The sequence below is a fragment of the Ornithorhynchus anatinus genome, chromosome 3, assembly GCF_004115215.2.
Source record: "Ornithorhynchus anatinus isolate Pmale09 chromosome 3, mOrnAna1.pri.v4, whole genome shotgun sequence".
Classification (NCBI taxonomy): domain Eukaryota; kingdom Metazoa; phylum Chordata; class Mammalia; order Monotremata; family Ornithorhynchidae; genus Ornithorhynchus; species Ornithorhynchus anatinus.
This window is the reverse complement of record NC_041730.1, coordinates 88,270,911-88,288,125: the sequence shown is the minus strand read 5'-3', so window position 1 is coordinate 88,288,125 and position 17,215 is coordinate 88,270,911. Positions and strand designations below refer to the sequence as shown.

General features: G+C 49.7%; 1 protein-coding gene across 1 annotated transcript in view; it reads left to right on the top strand.

Moving 5' to 3' along the window:
• HKDC1 (hexokinase domain containing 1) overlaps nucleotides 1-17,215 on the top strand; it is a 51,364-nt gene that overhangs the window by 17,339 nt on the left and 16,810 nt on the right. The window contains exons 4-10 of the mRNA XM_029059210.2: nucleotides 330-449; nucleotides 5,966-6,061; nucleotides 9,386-9,485; nucleotides 11,602-11,785; nucleotides 13,127-13,282; nucleotides 13,790-14,023; nucleotides 16,152-16,456. Of these exons, the coding sequence (XP_028915043.1) occupies nucleotides 330-449; nucleotides 5,966-6,061; nucleotides 9,386-9,485; nucleotides 11,602-11,785; nucleotides 13,127-13,282; nucleotides 13,790-14,023; nucleotides 16,152-16,456 (1,195 nt within the window). The remainder of the gene's footprint in view (nucleotides 1-329; nucleotides 450-5,965; nucleotides 6,062-9,385; nucleotides 9,486-11,601; nucleotides 11,786-13,126; nucleotides 13,283-13,789; nucleotides 14,024-16,151; nucleotides 16,457-17,215) is intronic.

Here is a 17,215-nt window from a genome sequence, read left to right as displayed (position 1 = left end):
GGAAAATTCATTCAATAGTATTTGTTGAGCGCTTACTACGTGCGGAGCACTGTACTAAGCGCTTGGAATGTACAAATTGGCAACAGATAGAGACAGTCCCTGCCCATTGACGGGCTTACAGTCTAATCGATGACAGCGATACTGGGAAAAGTCACCCTAACTCTTATGGTACCTTTTTCCCAAAGCATCTTCTCTTCAGTTGCCCCGTTCGCTCCTCTCAATCGCCTCAAGAGAGAACAAGGAAACCAAGTGAACCAGGGCCTGCATTTGTTGTTGTACGAGTATTATTATTCTTTTTCATCGAGCTCTTTGCTTTCCCTTTTTGTCAGCTGTTTGAATACGTGGCTGACTGTTTGGTGGACTTCGTGAAGGCCAAAGACATGCAGCACAAGAAAATCCCTCTTGGCTTTACATTTTCCTTTCCGTGCAAACAGACTAAACTGGAGGAGGTAAGGGCGCATGGCATAGTTTGGGTACTAAGGTTTTTGGGGGAGGCTTGAATGATGGTATCGTAATGGTCATAATAATCGTTGTGGCATCCGTTGAGCGCTTACTATGTGCCTGGCACTGTGCTGAGTGCTGGGGTAGATACAAACTAATCAGGTCCCACGTGTGGCTCAAGGTCTAAGTAGAAGGGAGCAGAGGTATCGAATTCCCCGTTTGCTGATGAAGGAACTGAGGCACCGAGAAGTGAAGTGACTTGTCCAAGGTCACAGAGCAGATGAGTGGCGGAGTCAGCATTAGAACCCGGGTCCTCTGACTCCCAGCTCCTTGCTCTTTTTTTTTTTTTAATGCTATTTGCTAAATAGTTACTTTGTTCCGGGCAGTCTACTAAGCTCCGGAGTAGATACACGCTAATCAGGTTGGTCACGGTCCACGTCTCAAATGGGGCTCCAAGTACTGACCTCCATTTTGCAGATGAGGGAACTGAGGCCCAGAGAAGTGAGGTGACTTGCCCACGGTCACACAGCAGACAAGCGTCGGAGCTGGGATTAGAACCCAAGTCCTTCTGACTCCCAGGCCCGGGCCCTAGCCACTAGGCCATGCTGCTTCTCTGCAGGAGAAGCACTGTCCCCACCTCGTCCGGCAGGCCGTAGGCCCAACGGGGTCACGGGTCACGAGGGGATCTCTCACAGAGACTCCAGTTGACAGATCTAATGGTTTTAATGAAACGTCTCACACGCAGGCATAATCCGACAGACAAACACCCGTACGACGGACACCCCCTTCTTAAATCTCACCCGTTAGCCGACCCTTCCAACCGAACAAGGATTCTTCCCCCTAATCCTCCCACAAGCCCTGATTAAATACACAGTTTCCTGCCCCTGATCCACTGTCCCCTAAGCCTAGTGGATCGACCACGGGCCTGAGAGTCACAAGGACCTGGGTTCTAATCCCGGCTCCACCATTTGTCTGCTGGGGGACCTTGAGCAAGTCACTGAACTTCTCCGGGCCTCAGTTACCTCATTTGGAAAATGGGATTAAGACTGTGAGCCCCGTGAGGGACACGGACTGCGTCCAATCTGATTAGATTTTATCTACCCCGGCGCTTAGTACAGTGCCTGGCATAGAGTAAGTGCTTAACAAATACCGTTTCAAAAATCCAACCGAATAACGAGTTCCAAAGGTGCACAGAGTTCAATCTCTTCCTTCCACTCCACTTTTCTCCAAGCAGCCGGTTCTGTAGTTTGTTGTTGCTAATTCTGTTTTTCGTCTAGAACAGCCAAGGGTTCCGTAGTCTGCCAGGGCAGCAGACCAGCAGGTGACAGTCTTCTTGGGTATCACGCAGATAGCAGCTTAATTCACGTTATTATTATTATTGCTAAATAATAATAATAATTGTTAAATGCTTACTGTGTACCAGGCACTCTTCTAAGCGGTGGGGTAGATGCAAGGTAATCAGGTTGTCCCATGTGGGGCTCCCAGCCTTAATCCCCATTTTACGGTGGAGAGAACTGAGACACAGAAGTTAGTAACTTGCTTAAGGTCACCCAGCAGAGAAGTGGCAGAGCCGGGATTAGAACCCAAACCCAGGTCCTTCTGACTCTCACGTCTGTGCTTGAGCGCTGACTATGTGCAGAGCACTGTCCTAAAGTGTTTGGGAGAGTACGATGCAACAATAGAGCAGACATATTCCCTGCCCTCAATAAGCTTACGGTCTAGAAGGGGAGACAGGCAGTAATGCAAATTAAATAAATAAATGACAGATATGTGCATAATAATAATGTTAGTATTTGTTAAGCGCTTACTATGTGCAGAGCACTGTTCTAAGCGCGGGGGGAGATACAAGGTGATCAGGTTGTCCCACGTGGGCTCAACAGTATTCATCCCCATTTGACAGATGAGGGAACTGGGGCACAGAGAGGTTAAGTGACTTGCCCAAAGTCACGCAGCTGAGAAGTGGCAGAGCCGGGATTCGAATCCAAGACCTCTCACTCCCAAGCCCGGGCTCTTTCCACTGAGCCACGCTGCTTAAGTGCTGTGGGGCTGAGAAAGGCCGGGAGAAGAAAGGGAGCAAGTTAGTAACTTGCTAATGGATAATAACTTGCTAATTAGAGAAGCAGCGTGGTACAGTGGAAAGAGCCCGGGCTTGGGAGTCAGAGTTCGTGGGTTCGAATCCCGGCTCCGCCGCTTGCCAGCTGTGTGACTTTGGGCCAGTCACTTAACCTCTCTGGGCCTCAGTTACCTCATCTGTTAAATGGGGATTAAAACTGTGAGCCCCACGTGGGACAATCTGATCACCTCTTATCCCCCAGTGCTTAGAACAGTGCTTTGCACATAGTAAGCGCTTAACAAATCCCACCATTTATTTTTATTTTAATTGCTACTAACTTAAGCAAGTTAGTAACTTGCTTGAGGTCAAGCAGAAGAGAGGGAGCAAGTCACGGTGACGCAGAAGGGAGTGGGAAAAGAAGAAAGGAGATCTTCGACAGGGAAGGCCTCCTGGAGGAGGTGTGCCTTCAATAAGGCTATGAAGGTGGGGAGAGTGATTTATTGTCGGATATGAAGAGGGAGGGCGTTCCAGGCCAGAGGCGGGATGCGGGCGAGGGGGTCGGCGGCGGGACGGACGAGATCGAGGGAGAGTGAGGAAGATGGCATTAGAGGAGCGAAGCGGGCGGGCTGGGTTGGAGTAGGAGAGTAGTGAGGTGAGGTAGGAACGGACAAGGAGATTTAGGGCTTTAAAGCTGATGCTGAGGAGTTTCTGTTTTATGCAGATGTGGATGGGTGGCTACTGGAGGTTCTTGAGATATGGGCAAACGGACTGAACGTTTTAGTAGAAAAATCATCCGGGCAGCTGAGTGAAGTATGGACAGGAATAATAATAATGTTGGCATTTGTTAAGCGCTTACTATGTGCAGAGCACCGTTCTAAGCGCTGGGGGAGATACAGGGTCATCAGGTTGTCCCGCGTGAGGCTCCCGGTCTTCATCCCCATTTTACAGAAGAGGTAACTGAGGCCCAGAGAAGTGAAGTGACTTGCCCACAGTCCCACAGCTAAGTGGCAGAGCTGGGAGCAGGGAGATCAACAAGGAGGCCGATTCAGTGATCAAAGCAGGGAAGGCTAAGTGCTCAGATTAACAGGGTTCGTACGGAGAGGAAAGCGCGGGTTTTAGCGATGTCGTGCAGGTTGAACCGACAGGATTTCGTGATGAGATTGAATGTGTGGGTCGAATGAGAGAGAGGAGTCAAGGATAACGCCAAGGGTGTGGGCTCGTGAGATGGGCGGGATGGCGGTGCTGTCTACAGTGATGGGAAAGTCAGAGGGAGGGCGGGATTTGGGTGGGGAGATGAGGAGTTCTATTATGGATATGTTAAACTTGAGATGACGGCAGGAGAAAATGTGAGACTGCAGAGAGGGAGACAGATCAGGTCCTGAGATGTAGATTTCGGCTTGGCAGTCAGGGGTCATGAGTTCTAATCCTGGCCCCGCCACTTGTCAGCTGTGTGACCTTGGGCAAGCCACTTCACTTCTCTGGGCCTCAGTGACCTCATCTGTAAAAATGGGGATGAAGACCGTGAGCCCCACGTGGGACAACCTGATGACCTCGTATCGATCCCAGTGCTTAGAACGGTGCTCGGCACGTAGCAAGTGCTTAACAAATGCCGTCATTATTAGTATCTGGGAATCATCCGCATAGAGGTGGTAGTCGAAGCCATGGGAGCGAATGAGCTCTCCAGGGGATGGAGAATGGAAGGGGACCCTGAACTGAACGCCGAGGGACACCTACGGTGAGGGGTGGAAGACAGAGGACGTGATAAGCGCTGGGCCCTGTTTCAGTCAATCAGTGGTATTTATTGAGTGCTTACTGTGTACAGAGCATCGTACTGAGCGCTTGGGGGAGTCCAATACAGCAGAGATGTTAGACACGCTCCCTGCCCCCAGGAAACTTACAGTCTAGAGCGGCGTAGTTGGGGATTGTAAAGAAACCATCCCTGAACCATAGACCTCGCTTCCTTTCAGCTTGAGGAACAGGGATCGATCGACCCGTCGGTGATATTTACCGAGTGCTTATTCTTTGCAGAGCCCTGTACTAAACTCTTGGGAGAGCACAATACAACATATTCCCTGCCCACAACAAGCTTACAATCTATTCATTCACTCAATCGTATTTACTGTTTACTATGTACAAAGCTGTAATTGTAATTATTATTATTATGGTATTGGTTAAGCGCCTACTATGTACCAGGGACTGTACTGAGCACTGGGGTGGCCTTCTGCCACTTGTCAGCTATGTGACTTTGGGCAAGTCACTTAACTTCTCTGGGCCTCAGTTCCCTCAGCTGTAAAAAGGGGTTGAAGCCCGTGAGCCTCACATGGGACAACCTGATCACCTTGTATCTACCCCAGCGCTTAGAACAGTGCTTTGCACATAGTAAGCACTTAACAAATGCCATCATTATTATTATTATAAGCAAATTGGGTTGGACACAATCCCTGTCCCACGTGGGACTCACGGTCTCCATCCCCATTTTACAGATGAGGTAACTGAGGCACAGGGAAGTGATTTGCCCAAGGTCACCCAGCAGACAAGTGGCGGAGCCTCGAATAGAAACCATGACCTTCTGACTCCCGGGCTCGTGCTCTAGCCACTGCGCCAGGCTGCTTCCCATGCTGCTGTACTAAGCGCTTGGGAGAGTACAATAGAGTACAATAAACAGACACATCCCCTGCCCAGTACGAGCTTAGGGTCTAGAGGGGATTTGGGCTGGGTTGCGGGTTAGGGCGAGGGGACGGGAGGTTGGAAGCTGTGGACTTCTACCCTTGGAAGGATGCACGTCGGCCATCTTGAGAAGCGGCGTGGCTCAGTGGAAAGAGCCCGGGCTTAGGAGTCAGAGGTCATGGGTTCTAATTCCAGCTCCGCCACTCGTCAGCTGTGTGCCTGTGGGCAAGTCACTTCACTTCTCGGTGCCTCGGTTACCTCCTCTGTAAAATGGGGATTAAAAGTGTGAGCCCCACACGGGACAACCTGATGACCCTGTATCTACCCCAGTGCTTAGAACAGTGCTCAGCACATAGTAAGTGCTTAACAAATACCAACATTATTATTATTATTGTTATCTTGGGATGAGCTCTCCTCCAGGGGCCAGGCTCTTGTTTTGGGCCAGATCAGCTCCGTAGCACCCATGGCAATAAATTCCTGGAGATCATTCTTCTATAATAATCATAATAATGGTATTTGTTAAGCACTTACTATGTGGCAGGCACTGTACTAAACTCTGGGGTGATTATGAACAGATCGGTTTGGACGCAGTTCCCGTCCCATGTGAGTCTCAATCCTCATTTTAAAGATGAGATAACTGAGGCACAGTGAAGTGACCTGCCCCAGGTCACAACAGCAGACATGTGGTGGAGCCAGGATTAGAACCCATGACCTTCTGACCAGGCCCCGGCTCGATCCACTACACCATTTTGCTTCTCTATTAGAGGGCCTCCTCTTTAACTGGGTCTTACTGTCTTTCCAAAGGGTGTCTTGCTTTCGTGGACAAAGAAGTTCAAGGTGCGAGGAGTTCAGGGTACTGACGTCGTGAGCTCCCTGACCACAGCACTGAAAAAACGCAAGGTGAGTTTACATAATAATAATAATAACAATAAAAATGGTATTAAGTGCTCACTATGTGCCAGGCACTGTACTAAGTGCTGTAACAGATACAAGGTAATCGGGTTGGACACATCCCCTGGCACACATAGGGCTCATGGTCTTAATCCCCGTTTTACAGATGAGGTCACTGAGGCACAGAGATGTGAAGTTGCTTGCCCAAGGTCACACAGCAGACCCATGATGGAGGCGGGATTAGAACCCAGGTCCTTCTGACCCCCAAGCCCCGGCGCTACTAATTAGGCCACTCTGCTTCTGTGCAGAGAGGTCTGCTTTAACAGAGGAAAATTATTGGCTTACATACGCCTGATGGGGCTGTTCAGACATATTTCTTCTCACCTTATTTGACAGTGGGCTCCTTAAGGTGCTTCCTTTGCTCCGAAGCTTCATTTTCATTCATTCCATCTTATTTATTGGGTGCTTCATGTGTGCAGAGCACTGTACTAAGCGCTTGGGAGAGTACAATATAACAAAAAACAGATACGCTCCCTGCCCACAATGAGCAGGTCTCAAGGAGTCGCCTGCTAAGCCTTTGAACATTTATCAATAGCATGTTAAATTTAGTTAAGTTAAGGTAGTTTAGTTTAGTTAAGGTAGAGCCAAGAAAATACATCGGTCCCACCCAGGTTTCACGATCTAAGAATCAGAGGAGATCAGGTAAAGTTCTCCTCCATTTTACAGCTGAGGAAACTGAAGTTCAGAGAAGTTAAAAGTTACTTGCCCGAATTTGCAGCCTCGCCTCCCCGCATGCTCTCGACCTCTTGAGCGCTTACTGTGTGCAGAGCACTGTCCTAAGTGTTTGGGAGAGTACAGTGCAACAATATAACAGACATATCCCCTCCCCTCAGTGAGCTTACGGTCAGATGAAGTGGATTCTAATCTCGGCTCTGCCACGTGCCTGCTGGATGACCTTAGGCAAGTCACTTCATTTCCCTGGGCCTCGGTTCCCTCATCTGGAAAATGGGGATTAAGAGTGTGAGTCCCATGTGGATCAGGGACTGTGTCCAACCTGATTGCCTTGGATCTACCCCAGGGCTTAGAACAGTGCTTGGCACTTTTAATTAAATTATTACCCCGTCCATTCCTGCTTTCCACCACCCCGGCGGGAAAGAGAAGAGCGTCTGCAGCCTGAGGTCTCGTATAACCTCGGAAAGACTAGTGCTGCCGGGGACCCCGAATCATGAGGAGCCTGAAATTCCCTGACTCCTGTTTTTATTTGGTATTTGGTCTTGTCCCTAATTCTGATTTAATGTTTTATTGTCACACTGTAGCCACTGTATCTGTAATTCATTTGATCGTTCATTTGTATTTATTGAGCGCTTACTGTGTGCAGTGCTCTCTACTGTACTAAGTTCAATCGTATTTACTGAGCGCTTACTGTGTGCAGAGCCAGTCTCCAGTCCTCCCTCTTACCTATAGTCACAGTTTGTCAGTTCCCTTGAGGGTCTTAGTTCGCACCTGTATAATCTTTTGCAGTGTCTGGTACAGTGTTCTGCACACAGTGAGCACTTAATAAATACTATCAGTTCGACCCAGCCCCATATCCCTTCCATAAAGCCCTACTGCCTTCCTAATCTGACTTGGCATTTTGTAGCTTTTTTGGAAATCTGATGAGGTTTCCTTCTCCAGTTTTCTTACACTGAGTTTTCATTTCTTTCTTGATTTGCTGACATCTCCTTTCTATGAAGGAGCCGTTTTCATTAATTTCATTTTAAACCCTCCAAGTATCTGTGGCCTCCAAGTTCCTGGGTTTACGGGGCCAATGATCCAAATTCCCAGGGCCGATCAAAGCAACCCATCAGTCGGATTTATTGAGCACTTACTGCGTGCAGAGCATGGGAGAGTACAGTACGGCAGAACTGTTAAACACATTCCCTGCCCACAAGGAGCTTACGGTCTACAGGGGGTGGCAGACATCAGTACAAATCAATAAATAAATGGTGGCTGTGTCCATAATTCATTCATTCATTCAATCGTATTTATTGAGCGCTTACCGTGTGCAGAGCACCACACTAAGTTCTTGGGAGAGGCGCGGTGGCGCGCGCCTGTAGTCCCAGCTACTCGGGAGGCTGAGGCTGGAGGATCACTTGAGTTTTGGGAAGCAGCGTGGCTCAGTGGAAAGAGCCTGGGCTTCGGAGTCAGAGGTCATGAGTTCGACTCCCGGCTCTGCCGCTTGTCAGCTGTGTGACTGTGGGCGAGTCGCTTCACTTCTCTGTGCCTCAGTTCCCTCATCTGTCAAATGGGGATTCACTGTGAGCCTCACGAGGGATGACCTGATTACCCTGTATCTCCCCCAGGGCTTAGAACAGTGCTCTGCACATAGGAAGCGCTTAACAAATACCAACATTATTAATTTAACAACAAAGAGGCACATCCCTGCCCATGACGAGCTCACAGTCTAGAGGGGGAGAGAGACATATATATGAATAAATGAATAAATTACAGATCTATACGGATATATACCCTCTGAGGATCACACCTGGAGAGTTTCCAGCACTCCACCAGTCTCAGCTATGGGAGGGAGAGTCAAGCAGAGGCCTACCCATCTCATCCCTAGCTTGGCCAGTACTTGTACTTGTTAAGCCCTTACCCTGTGCCAAGCACTGTTCTAAGCACTGGGGTAGGTAGAAGTTATCCAGGTTGGACACAATCCCTGTCCCACATGGGGCTCACAGTCCAAGTAGGAGGGAGTTGCAGTTCACATCCTCTCCCGCACTGCTCTCTGGCCGACTTTCCCCCTTTCTAGACTGTGAGCCCATTGTTGTGTAGGGAATGTCTCTATCTGTTGCCAAATTGTACTTTCCAAGTGCTTAGTACAGTGCTCCGCACACAGTGAGCTCTCAATCAATACGACTGAATGAATGACTGCCTCTGTAAAGCTTCCAGGCAGCTTTAGAAGGTGGAGTGTGATAGACCTCGGGACGACATCAAATCCTTTCCCCGATGGATTGTAACAGTCAGTCAGTCCTATTGATTGAGCACTTACTGTGCGCAGAGCACTGTACTAAGCGCTTGGGAGAGTACAATACACCAATCAACGGACACGTTCCCTTCCCACCACGACCTTACTGTCGTATTTCATCCCCTTGATTCTATTTATCGCGATTAAGTTGTCTCTTTTTTGTCCGTGTGCCTCCCCCGATTAAACCGTGGGCCCGTCGATGGGCAGGGATGGTCTCTATCTGTTGCCGAATTGTCCATTCCAAGCGCTTAGTACAGTGCTCTGCACATAGTAAGCGCTCAATAAATACGATTGAACGAATGAATGAATTTCACCTTCCCCCTTAGGACATTGACGTGGATGTTTTGGCCTTGGTCAACGACACCGTGGGGACGATGATGACCTGTGCGTACGACGATCCCCGCTGTGAAGTCGGAGTCATCATTGGTAATTCTGTTTGGGCTCGTTTGGAGAGTGTGTGTGTGTGTATGTGTTTGTGATTGTGTTTGGGGAGGAGGGGTGTGGGAGACTGCTCGTTTCCATGGCCACTGCCAGTTTGACAAAACTGCAAGAATGACTGGGGGAGGCCTAGTCTCTCTGGAGGTGAACAAGCTTCCAGCTGGGGTTGGGGGAAACAGCCTCCAAGGATCATTCATCCATCATTAATGGTGGGTCAGGTGGGAGGGGAGAAGAGGTAGGGGAAAATACTACTATTAATAATAATAATAATAATAATGATAATACTATTTGTTCAGCATGCATTACATGCCAGGCACTCTACTAAGCACTGGGGTGGATACAAGCAAGTAGGTTTGGACACAGTCCCTGTCCCACATCCCTGTAAAATCATCATTTTGCAGATGAGGTAACTGAGGCCCAGAGAAATGAAGCGACTTGCTCAAGGTCACATAGCAGACAAGTGGCAGAGCCGGGATTAGAACCCATAACCTTCTGACTCCCAAGGGCCAGCGGAGAGGGAACAGCCTCTTTCCTGAGGTGGAGTCGGGCAGTCCTGGCCTGAATCCTTGGGGTTCTGCGGCCCCCCTTTGGGAGAAAGATTACTGAGGCCTAGAGGAATTTTCTGTGGAAAGAGGGAGTCCTGTCCTGGTCTTACTGGAGGACAAGGCTCCCAAGAGACCAGAGAATGGTCTTCCGGCCCAGCCCTGTGATGCGTGGCCCGTGCAACTGTGTTTGTGTGCTGTGTGCACATCATTTTTTTCTCCTGAGAGCAATTTATAACCACACAATCAGTTTCAGCTTTGTGGCCTGTGAGTATTTTGTATTTAAGTATTTAAGTCCCTACTATGTGTCGAGCAGAGTATTCATTGTATCTGTTTAGGACTTTTTACAATGATATTTGTTAAGCACTTACAATGGGCCAGATACTATACTAAGCACTGAGGTAGATACAAGCTAATCAGGTTGGACACAATCCACGTCCTACAGGGGGCTTACAGTTTTAATCCCCATTTTACAGCTGAGGTAACGGAGGCACAGAAGTTAAGTGACTTGCCCGAGGTGACACAGCAGACAAGGTGTGGCACTTATGTTCCCGGCGCTGTACGAAGACCTGGGGTAGATACAAAATCCTCAGGTCCCACATGGTCTCACAATTTAAGTAGACCAGGCATTGAATCCCTACTTTGCAGGCAAGGGGGGCTAAGTGGCGGAAGGGGAATTAGAACCCAGGTCCTCTTGACTCCCAGGCCCTTGCTCTTTCCACTAGGCCTCGCCGCTTCTCGTGCTCACTTTATTCTGTCGTCAGCTCAAAACACATCAGAGTATCTCTTAAAGGGAAAACCAATCAATGCTTGTCAGACTATGAGCTGGTTGTGGGTGGGGAATCTCACTGTTCACTGTTGTATCGCACTTTCCCAAATGCTTAGCACAGTGCTCCGCACACCGTAAGTGCTCAATAAATACAGTTGAATGAATGGATGAATGAACTAGCTCCTTTCGAGTAGGGAATGTGTCAGTTTATTGCTGTATTGTACTCTCCCAAGCACTTAGTACAGTGCTTTGCACATAATAAGTGCTCAATAAATGCGATTGAATGAAGGAACGAACTAGGACCAGTACGTAAGGCCGCCCAGAATTTACTAGCTAAATGCTGGAAGATTCATCCTATTGTTTGTTCATTAGTAGTATTCATTCAGTAGTATTCAGTTCATTCATTCAGTAGTATTTATTGAGCGCTTACTACGTGCAGAGCACCGTACTAAGCTCTTGGAATGGACAACTGGGCAACAGATAGAGACGATCCCTGCCCAACGACGGGCTCACAGTCTAAACGGGGGAGGCAGACAACAAAACAAAACAAGTAGTCCGGCGCTGACATCGTCAAGATAAATGGAATCATAGATATAGACACATCATTAACAAAATAAATAGAGTAATAAATAATATATAGAAATATGCACAGTGCTGAGGGGAGGGGAAGGAGGAAGAGCAGAGGGCGGGAGAAGGGGGAATGGGGAGGGGAGGAGGAGCAGAGGGAAAGGGGGGCTCAGTTCTTGGCGGAGGGAGGCCCTGTTGTTTCTGACGGGCGGTTTGCTGTGTTGAGGTACCGGCACCAATGCCTGCTACATGGAGGACATGAGCAACATCGACCTGGTGGAAGGGGACGAGGGGAGGATGTGCATCAACACGGAGTGGGGGGCCTTCGGAGACGACGGCTCCTTGGAGGACATCCGGACAGAGTTCGACAGGGAGTTAGACTTGGGCTCCATCAATCCGGGGAAACAACTGTGAGTATGCCACCCGCTTCATCAGCCTGAGGTCCTCCTCGTTAGACGCTTGGTGCGGGCAATCACTGCAAGATTTGGATTTGGCGGTTTCTGTGGAGCCAAGGGGCCAGAAGCCAGATGGAAGGGGGGTCAAGGAGAGATTTGGAGGAGAGCAATCTGAGACAGCGGGGGGAGACAACTCCCTCAAGGAGTTTGGAGAGGAATGGTAGGAAGGAGATGGGGCGATAACTGGAGGGAGCCTTGAGGTCAAAGGAGGGTTTTTTTTTAGGATAGTGGAGACAGGGTCATGTTTCACAGCACTGGGGAAGAGGTCTTTGGAGAGTGAACAGTTAAAGGTGACTGTTAGTGTGGGGAAAAGGGAGGGGCCGAGTGTTTTGTTAAGGCGCGAAGGAATAGGGTCGGATGCGTAGGTGGAGGGGGTGGATTTTGAGAGGAGGGGGGAGATTTCCCTCTTGAGGTGATGCTGGAAAAGATGGGAGAGTTGAAGAAGGGGCAGGACCAGGAAAGGGGGAGGGGGAATTTTAGTGAGATCACACCTGATAGTGGCAATCAGACAGTGAACCCCATTTGGGACATGGACTGTGTGCAACCTGATTAGCTTGTACAGTGCTTAGTACGGTGCCTGGCATATAGTAAGTGCCTAACAAATGCACGTATTAAAAAAAAATCGGTGAGTCCTCTGGGGCAAGTCACCTGCCATCTCTGGACTTTAAAAGAGTAATATTTGTCATTTTCCTCTACCACTAGGTCATTGAGAGGATGTTAGAAATGTCGTAAGCTCCTTGGAAGGGAGAAGAGTCAATCGTAATGTTCCTGCACTTGGGTTTGCGCCCTTTATTCACCCCTCCCTCAGCCCCACAGCACTTATATTCATTTATCTTCGTGTCTGACTCCCCTTCTAGACTGTAAGCTCCCTGTGGGCAGGGAACATGTCTATCAATCAACTCAGTTATGTGGTAACAATAATACTGAAGGTATTTGTTAAGCGCTTACAAGGTGCCAAGCACTGTTCTAAGCACCGGGGTAGACCCAAGGTAATCAGGATGGACACAGTCCCTGCCGCACATGGGGCTCACAGTCTTAATCCCCCTTTTACAGATGAGGTAACAGGCACGGAGAAGTGAAGTGTCTTGCCCAAAGTCACACAGCAGACGAGTGGTGGTGCCGGGTTTGGAACCCCCGTCCTCTGACTCCCAAGGCCGGGCTCTTGCCACTTGGCCATGCTGCTTCCCAAGAGCTTAGTAGAGTGCTCTGCACACAGTAAGCACTCAAGAAATATTGACTGATCGATCGATTGATTCGGGAGCGACTGATCTCTTTGTCCCTGACTTCGAATTGCAGGTTTGAGAAGATGATTAGCGGATTGTACCTAGGCGAGCTAGTCAGGCTCATCCTTCTGAAAATGGCCAAAGAGGGTCTCCTGTTCGGTGGCCGGACGTCAACTGCTCTCCTCACTAAGGGCAAGATCGAGACCCAGCACGTAGCTGCCATGGAAAAGTAAGGGATTCTCCACCCTCACTCCTCCCCGCTGGCCCAGCGAGAAGCCGGAAGGAGATAACGCGGGAGGGGGGAGGCCGGTAGTTCCTCGAGGGCCGGGATGAACATCTCGGGAAAGGCGGAATCTAAAATGTTGCTTTTCATGTGCGGAAATCTTCGCAGTGAAGCGAAAATTCCTCGTCCTCTCCCTTCAAACCGGATACCTGTAGTGATGCCCCTGAAGTTGAAGGATTAAAAGTCTAATTTCTGGGGTTCACATCCCGGTAAAATAGAGGGCTTGGCATGGGGGCTCGGTAACGCTAGACTCTCCAGGCTTATCCGTCCTTCCTCTGAGGCGAAGTGGGGTCCGGTCTGCCCAGTTTGGAGTGTGACCACAGCCTGGCTCGCTCTCCATTCTACCCAGCGCCTACTGCACGTGCTCAGTGGGGGCAAAGGGGCGTGAGAAAGTGGCGCTCAGTGGGGGCAACGCAAAGGAGCATGAGAAAGCGTCTTCTTCCCCTCCTCCAGGCACAAAGAAGGCCTCGGCAACACGAAGGAGATCCTGAGAGAGCTGGGGCTGGAGCCCACGGAGGCGGACTGCGTGGCCGTCCAGCACGTGTGCACCGTCGTCTCCTTCCGCTCCGCCAACCTGTGCGCGGCCACGCTGGCGGCCATCCTGACGCGGCTGAGGGAGAACAAGAAGGTCGCCCGGCTGAAAACCACTGTGGGCATGGATGGCACCCTCTATAAGACCCACCCTCAGTGAGTGAGGCTGCTCTTGGAGAATGGGCGTGCTCCTCTCCACATTATTAATAATAATAATTAGGGTATTTGTTAAGTGCTTACTATGTGCCAGGCACTGTACGTAGCTCTCGGGGTGGATACGAGCAAATCAGGTTGGACACTGTCCCTGTCCCGCATGGGGCTCACAGTCTCTGATCCTCATTTTACAGATGAGGTAACTGAGGCCCAGAGAAGTGAAGTGACTTGCCCAAGGTCACACAGCAGACAAGTGGCAGAGCCGGGATTAAAACCCGTGACCTTCTGACTCCCAAGACCGTTCTTTATCCACTAGGCCATGTTGCTTCTCATACAACTTCTCCCTCGGCCCTCTTCCTCCCAACCCACCTCCACTGGGTCGCCTGGTTAACTGGGGGGAAGTTAAGGCTGGTTTTTTTTAAATGGTATTTGTTAGACGCTTGCTAGATGCTAGGCACTGTACTAACTGCTGAGTTACGTACAAGTTAATCAGGTTGGACACAGTCTGTGTCCCACATGGGGGTCACAGCCTTAATCCCCATTTTACAGATGAGGGAACGGAGGCACAGAGAGGTGAAATGGCTTACCCAAGGTTAACACAGCAGACAAGTGGTGGAGTCAGGATTAGAACCCAGGTCCTTCTGACGCCCAGACCTGTGCTCTACCACTAGGCCACTGGTTGTTATAAGGCACTTGGAGAGTCATGGAGATGGATGTCAAGGAAGCAACCTTCACAGTTTCCACTGTCGGAGGGAAAATAGTGGGTCAGTAGACCATTGGTCTGATTCAGAAGTGGTGCTGCTCGTAATCTCAACTAAAGCATCTTCCTCATCAACACCATTTCTTGAGAGTTTACATCATCATCATCATCATCATCATCAATCATATTTATTGAGCACTTGCTGTGTGCAGAGCAGTGTACTAAGCATTTGGGAGAGTTCCAGATTTGGTAAGACACAGCGTGGCCTAGTGGAAAGAGCCCGGGCTTGAGACTCAGAGGTCATGGGTTCTAATCCCAACTCTGTCGCTTGTCAGCTGTGTGACTGTGGGCAAGTTTAACTTCTCTGTGCCTCAGTGTCCTCATCTGTAAAATGGGGATGAAGACTGTGAACCCTACGTGGGACAACCTGATCGCCTTGTATCTACCCCAGTGCTTAGAACAGTGCTTGGCACATAGTAAGCGCTTAACAAATACCAACATTATTATTATTATTATTATTATTGTTCTCTGTCCACAACAAGCTGACTGTACTGGGACCACTGAACTACATGCTGTGCACGCATGTGGTCCCTTGAGGTTCTTACAATCTAGCATGTTGCATTGGATTTACGTAAGCGCTTATTATATGCAGCGTGGCTCAGTGGAAAGAGCCCGGGCTTTGGAGTCAGAGGTCATGGGTTCGAATCCCGGCTCTGCCACTTGTCAGCTGGGTGACTGTGGGCAAGTCATTTAACTTCTCTGGGCCTCAGTTCCCTCATCTGTAAAATGGGGATTAAGACTGTGAGCCTCACGTGGGACAACCTGATTACCCTGTACCTACCCCAGCGCTTAGAACAGCGCTCTGCACATAGTAAGTGCTTAACAAATACCAACCTTATTATTATTATTATTATTAAATGCCGAGCACTGTACTAAGTGCCGAAGTAGACAGCAGCTAAGCAGATCAGACACAGACCCTGTATCATAGGGAGCTCAAAGTCTAAGGGAGAGGGAGAACAGATTTTGAATCCCCATTTTACAGATGAGGGAACCGCTGTCATTTATTCTCCTCGCGTGATAATGGTTATGAGAAGCAGCGTGGCGTAGTGGATAGAGCAGGGGCCCGGGAGTCAGAAGGTCATGGGTTCTAATCCCGGCTCCACCACTTGTCTGCCATGTAACCTTGGGCAAGACGCTTCACTTCTCTGTACCTCAGTTGCCGCATCTGTAAAATGGGAATCGAGACTGCGAACCCCACATTGGATAGGGCCCGTGTCCAACCGGATTTGCTCGTATCCACCCTAATGCTTAGTTCAGTGCCTGGCACATAATAAGCGCTTAAAAATGCCATTGTTATCATTACTATCATTATTATCGTTGGGCGGGCAGGGGCGGGAGCCAGAGGAGCTCAGCACCTTCCCTCCCCCTCAGGTTCCCCAAACGCCTGCACAAGGTGGTGAGGAGGCTGGCGCCAAACTGCGACGTCCGGTTCCTCCTGTCGGAGAGCGGCAGCGCCAAGGGGGCGGCCATGGTGACCGCGGTGGCCTCGCGGGTGCAGGCCCAGAGGAAGCAGATCGACCAGGTGCTGGCCATGTTGAAGCTGAGCCGGGGACACCTGGTGAGCGTGAGGAACAAGATGAGGGCCGAGCTGGAGTACGGGCTGAAGAAGGAGACCCAGCCCCTGGCCACGGTCAAGATGCTGCCCACTTACGTGTGTGGGTTGCCCGACGGCACAGGTAGGAATGGCGAGAACCCCTTTCCTCGAGGGAACGTCCCCCTTTTCCTGAGGGAACGTCCCCCTTTCCCTGAGGAAAGAACCCTCGGGCCCCGTCGACGGAGCTTCCGTTTGTCTTTGTTTCATCTGTGGGTCCGGATCATTTGTACTGTACTCTTCCAAGGGCTCTGCACATAATAATAATGATAATGTTGGTATTTGTTAAGCGCTTACTATGTGAAGAGCACTGTTCTAAGCTCTGGGGTAGATACGGAGTCATCAGGGTGTCCCACGTGGGGCTCACAGTCTTAATTTTACAGATGAGGTCACTGAGGCACAGAGAATTGAAGTGACTTGCCCACAGTCACACAGCTGACAAGTGGCGGAGCCGGGATTCGAACCCATGACTTCTGACTCCCAAGCCCGGGCTCTTTCCACTGAGCCACGCTGCTTCCCGTAACAATCGCTCAATAAATACCACTGAGGGATTGATTTCTGTTAATTGAATCCAACTGCAATTCAAGCGGAAGCTTGGTTTACTCATTACAATATAAAGATGAAGGTGTTTATAGAGCCTATGTGCTGAATGCTGTGATAAATGCTGGTGTGGACGTGGAGAAGCCGGCGTAGAGAAGCAGCATGGCCTAATGGATAGAGCAAGGGCCTGGGAGTCAGAAGGACCTGAGTTCTAATCCTGGCTCTGCCTCTTGTCTTCTGTGTGATCTTGGGGAAGTCACTTTATTCTCTGGGTCTCAGTTACCTCATCTGTTAAATGGGGATT